The following is an 18,061-nucleotide window of genomic DNA, read 5'->3' as shown; positions in this document are numbered from 1 at the left end:
TTGCATCTCAGCCACCGACATGCCACCTAGACTGAGGAAGACTTGAAAAACTTCGGGGCCAAGTGAGCCACGGCCACGGCCGCATCAGCAAGCACAGGAAGCACCTGGGGTTGGGGGGGGCGGGGTAGTGCTGGTGGCTTGCATCATCACAGGATCAACTTTGACAAATATCACCCAGGTTACTTTGGGAAAGTTGGTATGAGGCATTACCATTTAAAAGAGGAACCAGAGCTTCTGCCCAACTGTCAACGTTGATAAACTGTGGACCCTGGTCAAGTGAGCAGACACGAGTAAATGCTGGCAAAAGCAAGACTGGAGCTGCTCCTTCATTGATGTGGTATAGTCGGGCTACTACTAAGTTCTGAGGATGGGAAAGCTCCCTAAGTAACCTGTCATTGTGAAGGCCAAATTCTTCAGCAGAAGAGCTGAGGAGAAGATTAAGGGTGTTAGCGGGGCCTGTGTCCTGGGAGCTTGAAGCTATATGGAGGGAAGTTCATTAAAATGTCCACAAGTTAAAAAAAAAAATAAAGGAAAGAAAATAAGCAATAGGAACCAGGATTTAAAATGGGTCTAAGAAGTGAGGGCTAATTTTAAAAAGTATACTTTATAATCCTACGTGTTTTCTAAATGTAGGTAGGACAAGCGTGTTCAGTGTCATTGGTCCCGGGAATAGATGCTTTAGCTGTGTTTTTGTCTTTGTCCTATTAAAATAAAACATGATTTTAATAAGCACTTATTGAGCAGGTTAATGACAGCAGATGAATCAGACATGAGTGCTGCTCTGTATTCTTGGTTTAGTGGAGATCCGAATAGTGTCTAAAAGAAACGAGATGTTTCAATTCCCCGATCGTGTACACATCACTCTCCCAGTGTGACTGACCCTCTGGGCTAAGCTCAGTAGACTTGAGGGGCCTGGGAGAAGTGTCCTTAAAGTACAGAGGTGTTAAGAGGAAGCAGGATCTCTTGGAGGAGGGTAGAAGAGTTACCATGTGGAAGATTTTTGTCACAAAGGGACAAAAACATTTTTCTCTGTTCTCCCACAGGGCCATCCCTCTAGTTGTGGTAGCACTAATTACCTGGACACTTGACAAATAGGTACCTATCAAGTACAGACACTGGGATGCCAAGTACTAATGATGTAAAGATGAATGAGACTTAGTTCCCTGTTCTTTGGCTGCTCACAGCTTAGTGGTGAAGACGGACTGTGCAGTATTGTACAGCTCCTTATCTTTAAAAAGCCATATTGTGAATTTATGCTTTTAGGCCAGAATACTGGAAAGGCACACCTGATAGAACCTTGCTCTGAAGAGCTTTGCCGTCATCAGCACTCCAGGTCCACAAACCTTTGTTGACTGCCCACCTTGCTTCATGTCTCATGTCCCACCTATGTCTCTTTATGTCAGAGCTGTCACTGACATCTCTTGCTCCAAAGATACCTGCTGCTCCATTCCCGAATTCACTTGTCATATAACAAGCAGCCACTGATCTGCCTTTTATTTGGCTCTGGATATTTTGGGGTCTTTCAAACATGTCAAATCAAAGTAAAAATAACATATGTTTTGTAAATAAAGTGCAAATGCCCACATTTATAGGCCTAGAAGAGAATTTCAGACTATATGAGAGCAGTTCTCAAATAGTGATTAAGAACTCTCTAGAGAGTTCATGGAAAAGTTCAAAATGGGTCATAGAACATCAAGGGACATTTCTTATTTGATCCAAATGCTTCCTGACAGTAACAAGTGATGAATGTTTATACCATTTATAAGTAACCTATTTTTGAGGAGACAGAATCAAGGTGAGTGGTTATCTTATTTATGAAAAGATAACCTTTTTCACTTTTTCCTTTTTAGAATAATAGTAAAGTCTATACATGGAAAAAATTTCATCTGACACTGAAAGGTATAAAATAGAAATCAGATTCTTCTTCCTCATCCCATCCTATAACCACCATACCTTCTCCTTAAAGATAGTCACCTTAATTTTAAAAAAAAATGTCACCTTAAGTCATTTATTATACTTCCAAAGTAGAATTTTGTTAATATACTTACATATATGTATGTTTGTTAAAAAATTAAATAAGATACATCACATGGCGTTGCTTTATAGCCTGCAGTTTTCACTTAATAGAGCATTGAGACATTTTCAAATATACATCTTTCCCTCGTTAATGGCTGCATTAAATTCTGTTCAGACATTTCATAACATCCATACATTGGTAGCTGTTAGGTCATTTCCAGTTTTTGTTGTTGTTATAAACTGTTGTAGTGAACATCTTATAACTTTATAAACTTTTACAAGTATAACTCTATTAAAAAATATAGGTAGGTAATAACATAGGAGAACTTCATGTAAGTGGCCACATAATTTTATCAACGATTACAAGTCTTTGAGTGAATTTGGAATATTATAATAAAGTATTATTTAATGTTAGACCTTGGAAGAGACTTGTGATCATCCCACCCAACTTTCTAGTTTTACAGAACCTGGAGTGGTTAACCAGCCTCTCCAAGTAGTCCGTTGACATAGTTGCTTGGTAAAGCGAGGGTTAGAATCCAGGTCCCCTGACCCCCCTACCCAGAATTCTTTTCACCATTTTATACTATTTCCGCACAAAATCAATCATTTGCAAACTCTAATATTTGACTTTTAGCAATGAATGTAGACTATTTATAAGGTGGATGTCACAGTTTGTTAGCTGATGATTTAGCATGGGAATCATGGAAAAAATAGCTTCCAAATGCAACTGATTATTATTGCTTCTAAATTTATTGCAGTATAACATTTGTGTAACAGCTTTTTATTTATTCATTATTAATTTTTTAATCCTCACCCAAGGATATTTTTTTAATTGATATTGTGAGTGGAAAGGAGGGAGTGGGGGGAAGGGGGCAGAGAGGAAGAGAGAGAGAGAGAGAGAGAGAGAGAGAGAGAGATCAATGTGAGAGAGAGACATAGATTGATTGCTGCCCGCAGGAACCCTGACCTGGGCCAGGGATTGAATCTGCAATGCTTTGATGCTTGGGTTGACGTTCTAACCATTTAGCCACACCATCTAGACCAGCATAACAGTTTTTAGACTATAAAGAGGTAGACGTGAAGTATTTCATTATCAATATAGTTTAACAGCTTTAGAAGTTATATAGGCATTTCTAGGACTTAACTGCTTCAATTTACCTGAAACAATTTAAAAAAAAAACACATTTCGGTTTTCCTTTAATAGTCCTGAGGTTTATCAGGGATCCTAAGGTTCTCCCCCCCACCCCACCCCCCCCAGCTGTATTGAGATATAACTGACATACAACATTGTGTAAGTTTAAGGTGTATGACGTGATTTTATGTTTGTATATGAGATCCTAAGGCCTTAAATACTACTTGTCATATGTTATGATTAGATTAAGTTCTGTTTTCCTTATATGTTTTCCTGTAGAATCATTAGACGACTTGACTGATCTGGTAGTAAGGTTATTTTCTGAAGTGGAGAACAAAAATGTCCCATTGCCAGAATTCCCTGAACACCCTTTCCAAGAAGAACATCTTAAAGTAAGTACATGTATTTCTGGTTTTGTTTTGTTTTTTCAGTTTATGGACTTATATATACCTAGTTTACCAAATAATAGATGGAAATTTTTGAAGATTTTATTATTTATATAGTTTTTACTATTTATCTGGATAATCAAATCAATTTCACATTTATTAGGGACATGTTTCATCAAAAAGGTGCCAATATAATCCGATCTTTGCATGCTAAAGGTAGTTTTGGTAGCTGTAACCTTAGCAGACTATAAAAGCTATGATCCAGTGCCAGAGGGCAAGCATCCAGAAGTATTTAGCTGCACAGTCCAGGGGATAAAACGTGGACTTTATACAAAATGTAATGACATTCCACTAAGAAAGAGGCCAGGTCATTATTTCTTTATGCTTAATGTGATCTTCTTTGGCAGTTGATTCTCTCTTGAATTTTGAATTCTTCTATGAAAATCAGTATTCTTCATAGTTTATAAATATAGGGTGTCATCCCAAAAATATATATATACACTTTGAATAATCATAAAGGCAGTGTTTATTAAAATACATTTCATTTTCAAAATTGAGCTATCAGCTGTTAAAGTGTGCATATATTTTTGAGGGACACCCATTTTTTTGGGGGGGGGGGACACACCCTGTATTTTATTCAGTGAGAGTTGTATGTAGCTAATCTTTTGTGATTTTTTCCCCCCCTCCAGCAAATGTATAAAATCGTACCTATTAAGGATATTAGGAATCTTTATGTGACATTTCCCATACCTGACCTTCAGAAATACTATAAATCAAATCCTGGTCATTATCTTGGTCATCTTATTGGGCATGAAGGTCCTGGAAGTCTGTTATCAGAACTTAAATCAAAGGGTAAGTCTTTTGGGCACCAGCTTCTGAGCATAATATTCCACTATATCTTTTTACTCTGGCTCTCATTTCCTCCTAAATATTTTCCTGTGAAAAAAACATTTTTGGATGAGAGACTGTTTTGGGTTTATGGAGGAGAGAGGTAGTGGTTGTTAAGTGTACTTAGTTTTTTGCGTTGGGGGACCTCCCACCCCCCAATATTTGTTTTATCCTTTAGCATTGAGCACTAAAGGTTAGGTATTTCGTAAGATGTTATGGTGCATGTTTTAAACGTAAAAAGAGGTCAAAAAGTATAAACTCACATTGGATATATTTTACTATCTCTATAAAGTGTCAGTACCCGTAATTTTTTTGCCTGCTCTTACCCTTCAAACCAGAGGGTGTACCAAGATCTAGTCTGTAAAGGATTTCCAAGGCCCCTCTCAACTTAGGCTTCACTTTCACATACACTTACACAGTAGTCTACTCTTGATTTGGGAACTGACTTGGGGAGTCCTGAAGAAAGCTTCCAAGCCCCCCCAAATCCCTTAAGTCTTCTGCACTATATGAAACTGCTTTTCTGCTCTTTTTTCTAATCACCTCCACCCCCAGTCTTTTCTGCAGGAGGTCAATTCTAATCCTTTTGTGAATTTTTAAAAAGTTTCCTTTGTCCCAAAGGAGGCCACACATGAAATCATGTTGTTTGCGTTGATTGTTACAGGCTGGGTAAATACTCTTGTTGGCGGGCAGAAGGAAGGAGCTCGAGGTTTTATGTTTTTTATCATTAATGTGGACTTAACTGAAGAAGGATTATGTAAGTATTGACTTTTTTTGTCTTTGAATGAAAAATGACTTTGTATGATTTATTTTTTTAATTTCCTTACCTGTGATCTGTTTTATGTTTGTGAAGTTATAAACACTTCATCCATTGTACTTTTCATGTGCAATGTGCCCTTCGTTTCATGGATGATTTTCCCACCTTAACATCTGATCATTATGTTGCACTTGTCAAATGTGTACTTGGCTTTTCATTTGCTCATTTATTACCCCAGAGCCCATTCTATTACATATCCCAAAGCCTAGAGGGCCTTGTTTGTGGGACCCTAAAACCTGTCTCAGGGAGGTGAGAACTCCATTTCGTAGAGGGACCATCTTCTGCTTACTTTAGGAGCGAGCTCACTGCTTTAAAGGATTTGAGGACTGAATGGTTTTTAAGTGTGCCCCTTTTTTCCAGTACATGTTGAAGATATAATTTTGCACATGTTTCAATACATTCAGAAGTTACGTGCAGAAGGACCTCAAGAATGGGTTTTCCAAGAGTGCAAGGTACCTTTGTTTCACCAAAATTATTCTTAAGGAAAATTCTCAGAAAACATATATATGTGAATTAATTTAAATTTAAGGCCCAGTGAAACTTTTGAAGATTTTTTTTTTTCCTAATCTAAGTAAAGGTTTGCAATGCATAGTAGCTTTAGTTAAGGCTTAGTTTGATTGGCTGCCTGGGGCACAATTAAAGGTTATGGCATCATATAACCTTTTTCAGGAAGGAAAAGGGAAGAAATCGGTTTGCTTTTCTGTCTCTCAGAAGAATGCCAACAGTTTCTTGAGCTTGTATCGGCTTACTTTACTGTGTCTGAGGCTGCATGATCTCTCTTATTTTCAGATCTGGTAATAAAACTCTGTAGCAAACTTCAAAGAAGTAGTGAATTGTCTTATATATGATTATGGTGTTAAAAGTGATTTTACTGTATATATGGAAAAGCTTGGCTATCTTTCTCTTTTCCCCCTTTTCTTTTCCTTTTTAAATAAAAATAAAACAAAAGGGATTTCTCTTCCAAAATTTTAAATGATTCTTTTTAAAGGGCTTTTAAAAATTTGCACTTTATATTTACCATAAGGCTTATCAAAGTTCTGAAATATAATTTAGGATGAGAGACATGTTTTTTACCTAAGTAAAAGTTTCAAGGTATAATCTCTGTGAAATTTATGACAATAGTTCTAATCTGGGTGCATTTCTCTGAATGGGTCAGTAAAATTATCATCTATGCAACTAACTGTTGGGTTTCACAAGGTTCTTCCCCACAGTTTTCCTAACTATTTGCTATTTTCATTCATGTTCTATACATTTCTAAAGCAAGCATAGTCATTTTTTCAGTAAGTGTAACAACGTTAAGTATAGAGTAGAAAATCTATAGTGCAAACCAAATACACACACAAAAAGCTATTTTAAAATAATAGTTGACTTGTCTCTAATTTGGTTAACTTTCCATTTTAGGACTTGAATGCTGTTGCTTTTAGGTTTAAAGATAAAGAGAGGCCACGGGGCTATACCTCTAAGATCGCAGGAATATTGCATGTAAGTTTGCTATTGTTTTACTATGTGTATTGGTGTGTAGACTATTTCAGTGACCCTGCATATATTACTTTCAATACTATACAAATTATAAAAATTGAAGTTGCAGTATGAAATTTTAGACTTTGTAGCAATCTCGCCAACTTTTATGTCAAAACATGCTTAAAATCTTAATTTTCATCATTCTAAAAATTGTCATCTGTAATATTTTTCATTATGTAGGCATTTTACTTAATGGCTTTCGATATTTTTCAATTCTACAGTATGTCAACTGCTAATTATATAAAAGCTATAGGTCATTTATTCACTTTTCTCCATCTCCATTGCTACTACCCTAGTCTGAGCTACCATCATTTCTTGCCTGGACTACCATTATAGTCTCTTATCTGGGTTCCTGGTTTCTTTCTTATTCTCACTGTAGTTTATTTTTCCAGCTTCAGTGATCTTTTGAAAACCAAATAGATTGTTTCACTCCTCTGTGTCAAGTTCTTCAGTGGTTTCTCATCAAGAGTTGGAATAAAATCCGCAATTTTACCTTAGCCTTCAAGGTGATCTGGCCCCAGCCTATCTCTCTGACCATACTGCATACCCTCCTCCCCCAACCTACCTTTCCCATTCCCATTCCACTCCAGTGATACTGTTTGCCGAATCTTCTGTCATTAAGTTCATTCTTCCATCTTACATTTGGTGTTTCCTCTACCTGGAACACTCTGATCTTTGCATGTCAGTGTTGTTCTTTTTTTTTTAAATGAAGCTATACTGATAATGTTTTTAGTTTTTGTCTTTTTTAAATATATTTTTATTGATTTCAGAGAAGGAAGAGGGAGAGAGAGACAGAAACAGAATGAGAGAGAATCATTGATTGGCTGCCTCCTGCATGCCCCCAACTGGGGATCGAGCCCACAACCCAGGCATGTACCCGGGCCAGGAATTGAACCATGACCTCCTGGTTTATAGGTTGACACTCAACCACTGAGCCACACCAGCCAGGCTGTCAGTGTTCTTCTTATCCTTTGGGTCTCCTCAGAGAGTCCTTATCTTGACCTCCCAATCTTGCCCCTACCCTTGTATAATTTTCCTCATAGCACTTATAAATATAATGACAATATTTATTTATTATCTGCCTCCTTCCCAGTCACAATATAAGCTCCTTTCAGAACAGGGACATCATCTGTCTTGTCTACCCTGGTATCCACAGCAGTGTCTAGAACAGAGTAGGTGTTCATTAAATACTTGTTGAATTAATGGATCAATCAATCTGTGTCAGTATATTGGAAGTTGCTCTTACTGAAAAGCATCTTCTACCTTATTTTTCTTCACTAGCCAGAAATATAAGCCATTTCCCCCCACAACAACTCTAAATGTTTGTCTGATTTCTTTAAAAAAAAATTTGAGAGGAAATTTTGTTCATAAAAATGTATTTACTTTATACTAAGAATCCTGTAGATGTCAGCATTTAACCATCAAATTTTCTTCCTTAATAAATACTCAGTTTTTAGGCAGAAATACTACATTTTTCCCTGGAAAAACATTGTGATTTTGTTTCTATAATGTAAGTGTATTTGGGCATTAACTACAAAATCATGCCACAATATGAAACTGCTAAAGTGTGATAGGAAAGAGAAAAGATTGAGACATTTTTCTAGTGGAGTAAAATTTAATGAAGGGGAAGCGGGGGGAATATAAAATAATGTATTTCCCGTGTTAGATGTCTGATTGCTTCTTACTAAGTTAGTCTTGTACTTTGTTTGTTTTAAAGTATTATCCCCTAGAAGAAGTGCTCACAGCTGAATATTTACTGGAAGAATTTAGACCTGATTTAATAGAGATGGTTCTTGATAAACTCAGACCAGAAAATGTCCGGTGAGTCACTCTACAGATTTTACTGTTACATACGACATTTTCAGTAATGATCAGAATCTGAAAATATGAAATTGTGACTAAAATGCTTTAAAACATTTTGTTAAGCATGATTACAAAGTAGAGAGAATTGTGTAATGTACCAGTATCTAACTTCAACAGTCAGTACATGGCCTGTCTTTTTATCTTTACCCTCTTCACTTATCCTCCCTTCACTCTAAATATTTTGAGACAGTATCTCTAAAACATGAAGATTCTATCATGAATAAAATATAATAATTGATCATCTTAACCTGGCTTTATCCTAACTCAAATGCCCAAGGTATCAGCTCACCTATCTGGTTTTATAAACAAATGAGGACACCCTCTTTTTTTTTTAAGTGGAAGTGAGGATTACAATCTCAGAATTATTCTGACCAACCAGTGGTCAACCAGGAGATCAAAAGTTAGAAGAGCTCCTACAGTAACAGAGGTATTACTGTTAGAGGAGGGTCAGCCCTAAAGTGATTATGAGTTACTACATGATATTTCTGCCTTAAAATTGAATTTCAGCCCTAACCAGTTTGGCTCAGTGGATAGAGCGTCGGCCTGCAGACTGAAGGGTCCCAGGTTCGATTCCGGTCAAGGGCATGTACCTTGGTTGTGGGCGCATCCCCAGTAAGGGGTGTGCGGGAGGCAGCTGATCTCTCTCATTGATGTTTCTAACTCTCTGTTCCTCTCCCTTCCTCTCTGTAAAAAATCAATAAAATCTATTTTTTTAAAAAAATTGAATTTCACCTATATCTTTTTAAAGTCGATTGATTATTTGACAAATGCACCAACATAATTAAATTGGAAAAGGAGAGGCTTTTCAACAAATGGTGCTTTTCTATGATCCATCATCCACATGAAAGAAGATGAAACTTGACCTTTATACCGTTCACAAAAATTAATTTGAAAGATTATAGACCGAGGTATAAAAGGTAACCTATAAAACTTCTAGAAGAAAACAAAGGAAAATATATTTAAAACCTTGAAATAGGCAATGATTTTTTTAGAACATAAGCAGAAATTATTAAAGAAAAAACATTGATAAACTAGACTTTATAGAGATAAAAACTTCTGTTCATAAGGTGATTTATGCATTTACTGACATGATTAAAATATAGTGAAGAAAAATACTCAGAACACGTACGAAATCATTTAAGGCAAGTAAAGCAGTTTAAATATATGTTTTCCTCGCTGCAGCTACAAATTCTTAAAAAATTAACCTAAGTCCTGCTGAATTTTATTATAGACCTTCTAAGAACAAAACCTATCAGCATAAGGAGAAAGAGATTTAAACTTAATAACAGAACTTACCAGACAATTGTTAAGGTTCCTTTTTTAAAAAAATTGATTTCAGAGAAGAAGGGAGAGGGAGAAAGAGATAGAAGCACCAATGATGGGAGAAAACCATTCGTTCATCAGCTGCCTTCTGCACGCCCCACACTGGGGGTTGAGCCCACAACCAGGAATCGAACTGTGGCCTCCTGGTTCATAGGTCAATGCTCAATCACTAAGCCATGCCAGCCAGACTAGCGGGGAGCTTTGATTGCAAGTACTGGGCTTTCAGTTCTGTGGCCAACATTCAGAGGCTAGAACCAAACTCTGGGAGGTCAAGTGAGAACAAGCAGGAAGAGACATCAATCTAGTTATTTGAATTGGGACATAAGGGAGAAGTAGACCCAATAACTGACTTTATGGCAAGCCATCCAAGCTATTGGCCTAGAACAGTGATGGCGAACCTTTTGAGCTCGGCGTGTCAGCATTTTGAAAAACCCTAACTTAACTCTGGTGCCGTGTCACATATAGAAATTTTTTGATATTTGCAACCATAGTAAAACAAAGACTTATATTTTTGATATTTATTTTATATATTTAAATGCCATTTAACAAAGAAAAATCAACCAAAAAAATGAGTTCGTGTGTCACCTCTGACACGCATGTCATAGGTTCGCCATCACTGGCCTAGAACTCCTGTATCCATAAGATTCAGAGTAGGATTGGTCCCATCATAGGGTTGAGTTTGCAGGTAGGAGCATAATGATCCCAACTTTGATAATTAAAGGGTAGCAGGGTCAGAAATGCCCTGATAATCCTCCACAGGACCAGAAGCTCCACTGGTATGAAGTTTCTTTTGCTGCTCTCCTTGTAATCTTTTGTTCACTTACCTCTTGACATCATTTTACCTCTAACTTCCCTTCCTGAACTCCCCCCCCCCCCCCCCCACCCTCTTCTGACTTCTAGAATGTTTTTGCTATCTCATCAAAGAAAGCTTTTGTTTATTTATTTTTTTATTTATTTTATTATTTTTAAGATCCTCTCCCTAGGATATTTTTCCATTGATCTTTAGAGAGAGGGAAAGACAGAGAGAAATATCAATGTGAGAGAAACACATCGATTAGTTGCCTCCAAGTTGGGGAGGAGCCTGCAACCGAGGTATGTGCCCTTGACCGGAATTCAACCCAGGACCCTTAGGTCCGCAGGCCAACGCTCTATCCATTAAGCCAAACCGGCTAGGGCAGTGGTTCTCAACTTTCCTAATGCCGCGACCCTTAATACAGTTCCTCATGTTGTGGTGACCCCCAATTTCATTGTTACAAATTGAACATAATTAAAGCATAGTGATTAATCACAAAAACAATATGTAATTATATATGTGTTTTCCGATGGCCTTAGGCAACCCCCGTGAAAGGGGCGTTTGACCCCCAAAGGGGTCGCGACCCACAGGTTGAGAACCGCTGGGCTAGGGCCAAAGAAAGCTTTTAGTAAGCCAGAAGATAGTTGCTTTTTGGTCTTGTCCCCTGTTCCCTTAGTAGCAGGAAGGCTAATGTATATGCAGTAGACATATTGGATGGTCGTCTCTGGCAGAGAAAAAAAACACAGAGCACAAATTTAGCAAGTAATAATAAAAGAGGATTTTTGGATTTTGGGATCTTTGGATCTCTGGATGAGCCAATAGGTTTAGTTAGCCCTTTTTGTTAACTCCAGGCCTGAGCTGTTCCTGGGAAGAAGTAATTTGTTTTGCTTTTTTAAGGACTATTTTTCAACTGACCTTGTTTCATTTTTTTCCTAGCCCCTGCTCTTTTGTTGTTGTTTTTGTTGTTGACAGTATTACAGATATGTTCCCCTCCCCCCCAAGCCACTACTCTTTTAAAGTTTTAGTCAATAGAATACCCACAAAAACCTTTCCAGCAAATACTTTTTCCATTAAAAATTATGGGCTATAACCAAAGGATACAGACACTGTGATCAGAAACTTCTGTCCTCTATACATTGCCTATTTCAGCAAAGCAAGCCTTACTGGATTTTCTGGGACTTAAAGGCCCAATACATTCTTGGATATTATTTACATTTTCATGAGTCAAGTTCTATAAGTTTATGTATACAACATGAGTTTATATGTTTTTTCCTCTTTGTTTTTTCTATCTATCTCTAGGGTTGCAATAGTTTCCAAATCTTTTGAAGGAAAAACCGATCGCACAGAAGAATGGTATGGAACCCACTACAAACAAGAAGCTATACCAGATGAAGTCATTAAGGTATGGCTAACTCATCTGTGAATAAGTCTGATGTGTGAGGGACACAGAGGAACGAGAGCTCCCCAGATCACCCAACTCACAGCCCAGGCTGTGAAGAGTGATGGCCCAGTGCTGTCTGTACCATCGTGAGAGGAGTAAGCACAGAGATGGAGGGCTGCATCTTAGGTTTTGCTTGAAGAAATTGCACTGTGGCCCCCTCATGCAGTCAAAGATCATTGGAGTTCAAAGTACACAGAAAAGCAAACATACCAAGACAGGCAGAGTGAGAGAGGAGTAGGGAGCTTGGAAGACAGATGCAAGGGCTCTAGAGAGCTCGCTCCTGCGGGGAACACAGGCGGGAACAGTCTCTGGCGTCATCCTGTCTTCACTTGACAGGTGCTGCATTTTTTTAAAAATATATTTTTATTGATTTTTTACAGAGAGGAAGGGAGAGGGATAGAAAGTTAGAAACATCGATGAGAGAGAAACATCGATCAGCTGCCTCCTACACACCTCCCACTGGGGATGTGCCTGCAACCAAATGTACATGCCCTTGACCGGAATAGAACCTGGGACCCTTCAGTCCTCAGGCGGACGCTCTATCCACTGAGCCAAACCGGTTAGGGCAGGTGCTGCATTTTATGCCTCATAGTGCATCATTGCTCTTCGTGTCAGCAGAGGGGAATTAAAATGGGTTTTGAAACATGTATGTTTAGGTAGTACGTTACCCCATTCATCAGTAGTCAAGATTCTTTTGTGAGGCCCATCTCCTTCTCTAATACTTTTTCTTTTTTAGTTCTCATTGGCTGTGTAGCTTTGAGATTGTGTCCTTTATTCATGGGAAGACATCAGATAGCCTTGCTCTGATTAGATTCCAGTTAAACTCAGGTATTGGACATTTCTTAAATGTACCAGTGTAATGACGATACAGAAAAAAGAGAAATAGTTTAAGAAAGAAAACGGTTACAGGTAACTTCTGACATATTCACAGCACAGAAGGAGGTCACCGGAGCCCCATCTCGCTAAATTGTGAGGAAAGCAGATATCCTTTGAAATAGTGCTGGGTCTGAACTATCCTAAAACAAGAGAGAACCCCTCTTCACCGAATTCTGACCATGACAATCTGCCCTGCATGGGAATTTTTAAAAAACATACAAATTTTAGTGATAAAATTGCTTGCTAAGTGTTTACAAGTTCCTATCATTCAGCCCTCTGGAGACTTAAGTTGCTACTTATAAATAATACAGCCAGCATCCTCACTATTCAGTGCCAATAATACAGCCAGCATCCTCACTATTCAGTGCCAAAAGACAAAAATGCAGGGACCAAAATAGAATTGCAAAAGCGGCAAGGCTGTGCTACATCATCTGGAGACAAAGTTGTAGAACCCAAATTATTGGCAGGTGGTTTGCCTTTGCTATCCTTTTTAAATATGAAAAGTCTTATAGAGTTCAGCAATCAGTGACCTGTGATCTGTCCCACTTAGCTTTTGGCCCTAGCTCATGTAACAGATCCAAGCTACAGGTTGTGTCAGCCCTGTCCCACAATCCAGACTTAAGTCTCAACTGTGTCCTTAACCTTGAGCTTGAATTACTGCTTCACTTCAAAGTTCACTTGGTCCTCTGGGAGAGGTGTGGGCCTGGTGTTAAGAGGGACTGAAGTGAACAAGCCCGGCCCGTTTAGCCTTAGCTTTCAGGCTATACATGCAAGTAGCTTAGTGTAGCTCAAACTTTAACTCTTATATTAGTAGCCTGTTAGCTAGCAGTTGGAAATACGCTGTACAGATTATTTTTCATTCTTTAAAGAGCTGAAACAAACGTGGTCTTTATGTGGACCAATTAGCCCAGGGGTGGGGAACGTCCAGCCCAAGGGCTGTATGAGGCCCGTGAAATCATTCGGTCTGGCCCTGCCAAGGCATTAGGAGTGAGCTAATTAAATGTTTGGCCAATGTAGCAGGCTAATTTTTAAGTTGATAATTTTGTATGGCTTGAGAATGACATTATAAATATCCAAATGGCCTTTGGCAGAAAAAAGGTTCCCCAACCCTGAATTAGCCTCTCAGTGTTCCTCAGTCTCAGATTATTCCTTACCCTTATTTGGTCATTTTGGAAATGTGTAAAGAGAAAAGATAAATAAGTATAAAACCTTGATTAGCCCTAACCAGTTTGGCTCAGTGGATAGAGCATTGGCCTGCGGACTGAAGGGTCCCAGGTTCAATTCAGGTCAAGGGCATGTACCTTGGTTGCAGGCACATCCCCAATAGGGGGTGTGCAGGAGGCAGCTGATCGATGTTTCTCTCTCATCGATGTTTCTAGCTCTCTATCTCTCTCCCTTCCTCTCTGTAAAAAATCAATAAAATATATTTAAAACAAAAACAAAAAAACCTTGATTAGTACCAGCGAATCCAACTCAAATTTCATAAAAAGTCATCAGTAGATCTTTGGAGTAGCCTCTTTATGATGTAAAAGAATGCTGTCTGACATTTATTCCCTTAATATTTGCCTGGATATTAATAAGCAGAATGACTGTTTTAAATGCTTATGTCTTTCATTATTCATCCAGAAATGGCAAAATGCTGACTTGAATGGGAAATTTAAACTTCCAACGAAGAATGAATTTATTCCTACGAATTTTGAGATTTTATCATTAGAAAAAGAAGCAACACCATACCCTTCTCTTATTAAGGTAACATGTTTGACTCAATGATTTTAAGTTCAGGGGACAGACCTGTTCCATAGGAGGGCCTAGAGAGATGATTTCTTGCATTTGGTACTGTGTTGATTTTGAGGGCTTACATCCAAAGAGGTGACAGAAAAGTTACAGAGAGAATAATACAAGAAACATAAAAGGCCAGAAATGTTAAAGCAAACAAACAAAACTACTAAATAACATTGAGTCTGGAGAATTGTCATCTTTACAGAAAAAAAAAGTGGTAAGTCTGGACTTAACCACAGGCTATTGAAAGATAGTGGCTTCTTTTTCAAAATCACTGAAGATCCAACGAGGAAGTAGGTTTACCTGCATCATGAAAGTTAGAAGCCAGGAAGAATCTCTAAGCCTGGAAGAGAGCGGATCCTGCCTTTGAAAGCAGCTCTCTTTCTGACTGAGTGGTGTATGAAGTTCATGGAGCCAAGTGGGAAGGGTGTTTGAGCCGTGGGTTTTCTTTTTGTTTGCAGAATGTTCATGTTAATAATTCACACCTTGGGTAAAAATTGTATAGAAAAAGGATCAAATTATTACAGCATATTCTCTTTTCTAAACTGTAAAACTAACTTTTTCTAAACTCACCACCCTAGATATAAATCTTCCTTTTACTTCTCTCTTTTTATTTTCTTAAAATGACCTAACATTCTATTAACTCAGCGATATAAGAATCAGTGTTTAGGAATATGAAATTTAATATAGCTGAAGCAATTACATTATTGTTAAGACAACCATTTTTCTTTTAAAATGACATTTTAATGAGTTATAGGTTAGGTTATTGAAAGGCAAAACCTATTTACCTCTCAAGTTTTGTTTTTTTTAATAGGCCTTTTCAGAGCAAACCAAGGAGAACATTAAACCATTTATATCTCTTGTCAGAGTTTCAAGTGAACATCTAAGGCTATTTTTAATATAGCATGAATGAAGTAGACAGTCAAAATAGTGGCTTATTTGTTCATCCCTGGTCGTGTTATTCATTGCTGGATAACAAATTACTCCAAAGTTTATCAGCTTAAAATCACAAATACTTACATTATGTCTTGCAGTTTCTGGGGGTCAGGAATCTGGTAGTGGCTTAATTGGGTAGTTCTGGCTCCGGGTCTCTCACTAGGTCATAGTCAAGCTGTTGTCTGGGGCTTCAGCCACCTGAAGACTCAGCTGGAGCTGCAGGATTCAATCAGAGCTGAGGTTCAGTGGGTTTTGGCAGATCTTCGTTCTTCACCACATGGGCGTCTCCATAAAGTTGCTTGATACAGCACCTGGTTTCCCCCAAAGTGAGCGATCCAAGAGGGAAAGTGAGTGATCAGAATTCTGTTGTATTCTGTTGGTCAGACTGACAACTCTGGTTCTCAGTAGGCAGGGTTCCGTTGGCCCACCTTGGAGGCTGGCTGCCCCACACTCCTCAGGACTCCTGTCTCCCAGGGTCCAGAAAGACAGGGACAGGGCAGTAATTATTGGCTTCTCCAATCTGACTCTTCCTCCGCTGTGTCCTCATCTTGTTAAACCAGGGAGATAAAAGGGTGATTTCTCTCTGTTGCTGGAATCGCCAGTCCTCTCTCTCCACTTCCCTCCTGCTGACCCTCTGAGTACACTTCAAGGCCAGGCGACAGCAGCCTCTGCAGAACAGAACTCTCAACTATTATTGCCTTTGTCCTCCTTTCTTGAAGGGTGATTTGATTGAACATTTTTGCCAAATGTGCCCATATTTCCATAACAAATTTTTTTTTCTCCATCACAGGATACAGCTATGAGCAAACTCTGGTTCAAACAAGATGATAAGTTTTTCTTGCCGAAGGCTTGTCTCAACTTTGAATTTTTCAGGTATGTAAGATGAATCTAGCTATAAAACTTCTTCTAAAAAATCAACAATTACTTTCTAAAAGTTTTTTCTTGGTTCCTTGACGACCCATGTCTAAAAATAAAAGGAATTAGGGTTACTTAGCCTAGACAAGAGAAGGCTGCTGTGGCACAGTGGAAGAGCCAAGGTTGTTAACTTCCTTTCCATTGATGAATACACCCTTTAACGGAAATGATCTGTGTTAGTTATTAGCAGGACCTTCCTAACCTTTAGGACTTCGGAATCTGGGGAGACTTATAGACTCACCCAGAAGTTTCATTAAAGAAAGATTAAATAATTTGGAGTGGATTTGGTTTTGTATTCCTGGAACTTTCCCAGAAGAAGAGATAATAGTTACTAAATGATCTGGCGTCTCATCCAGCCCATTAATTGTCTGGAACCCTCAGATATTGCTTTCTCTATTCCTGGCTTGATTAGAAGCATACCTTGGAGGTATTGCATTGCGGGTTGGGTTCCAGACCATCACAATAAAACAAGTATCATAATAGAACAAGTTGTAGTCTTTTTGCTGGTGGAGGAGTATCTTACCTTTTTGTAAAAAACTCAACATCTGTGAAGCGAAATAAAAATGATGTATGCCTGTACTTTCCCATTTGGCTTCAGAATATCTTTTGAGAGACCATTTGATATTTTTTTGCATATTCTAAATTACGCAGCAATTCTTAGAATTAAAAATGTCTGCTTCCTATCAGTCCTCTGTGTTCTGGTCTCCCTAGAAGTACGCACAGTTATGTTTCTTGTACATTCTGGTAGGAATTTTCTGTATGTATATATCTTTTTAATCTTTTCAGAAATAAGATTATATTATGCATACTTAGTTATAGGTTTTAAAACTATGATCCATATTTAAGCATATATCATCTGATTACAAAATAATGTTTTTCAAATTGAGAAATGAATCAGAATTTAAGCATTTCAGTTGAATCATGTTCTCTTTTTTTTTTTGTATTTTATTTTTATCATGTTCTCTTTTAAAAGTTAGTTTAGTACCCTCTCCAGTTGACCAACACAGCTGCTATAGACACAGCCTTGAGGACACTTGCTGGAGTGACATTCTGAGCTTGGCCATAGGGCTTTGAGCTCCTAGACTTGGCTTTTTCTAGCTTTTCACTTCCACCTAAGAAAGGTGCATAGGTGCCTAGGGAGCTGAACCCTTTCATGGACTCTCTTTTATTTTGATGACTTGGCTTTTGTGAATTGTGCCTTAAGTTTCTGAGCTGCTGTTTGCCTGAAATTAGTCATGAATAACACTTTAAAAAATTCAGTGACACAGTATTTACTTAGATTTTCCAGATGGAGGATGTTTGTAGAACTGGAGTTTTACCTTTGATTTTAATTCTCTAAGTGACTAAGCATTGTGCCCCTGTTTTTGCTTCATTATCA

General features: G+C 38.1%; 1 protein-coding gene across 2 annotated transcripts in view; it reads left to right on the top strand.

Moving 5' to 3' along the window:
* The window catches only part of IDE (insulin-degrading enzyme), a 79,629-nt gene that overhangs the window by 40,401 nt on the left and 21,167 nt on the right, over positions 1-18,061 (top strand). For both annotated transcript variants that reach the window (XM_014531563.1, XM_014531562.1), the window contains exons 6-14: positions 3,428-3,540; positions 4,224-4,386; positions 5,084-5,176; positions 5,597-5,688; positions 6,638-6,718; positions 8,475-8,578; positions 12,036-12,138; positions 14,680-14,802; positions 16,559-16,641. In XM_014531563.1, coding sequence (XP_014387049.1) covers positions 3,428-3,540; positions 4,224-4,386; positions 5,084-5,176; positions 5,597-5,688; positions 6,638-6,718; positions 8,475-8,578; positions 12,036-12,138; positions 14,680-14,802; positions 16,559-16,641 — 955 coding nt within the window. The remainder of the gene's footprint in view (positions 1-3,427; positions 3,541-4,223; positions 4,387-5,083; positions 5,177-5,596; positions 5,689-6,637; positions 6,719-8,474; positions 8,579-12,035; positions 12,139-14,679; positions 14,803-16,558; positions 16,642-18,061) is intronic.

The sequence above is a fragment of the Myotis brandtii genome, unplaced genomic scaffold, assembly GCF_000412655.1.
Source record: "Myotis brandtii unplaced genomic scaffold, ASM41265v1 scaffold810, whole genome shotgun sequence".
NCBI lineage: Eukaryota > Metazoa > Chordata > Mammalia > Chiroptera > Vespertilionidae > Myotis > Myotis brandtii.
The sequence above is the reverse complement of the archived record's forward strand: the minus strand, read 5'-3'. Positions and strand labels throughout refer to the sequence as shown.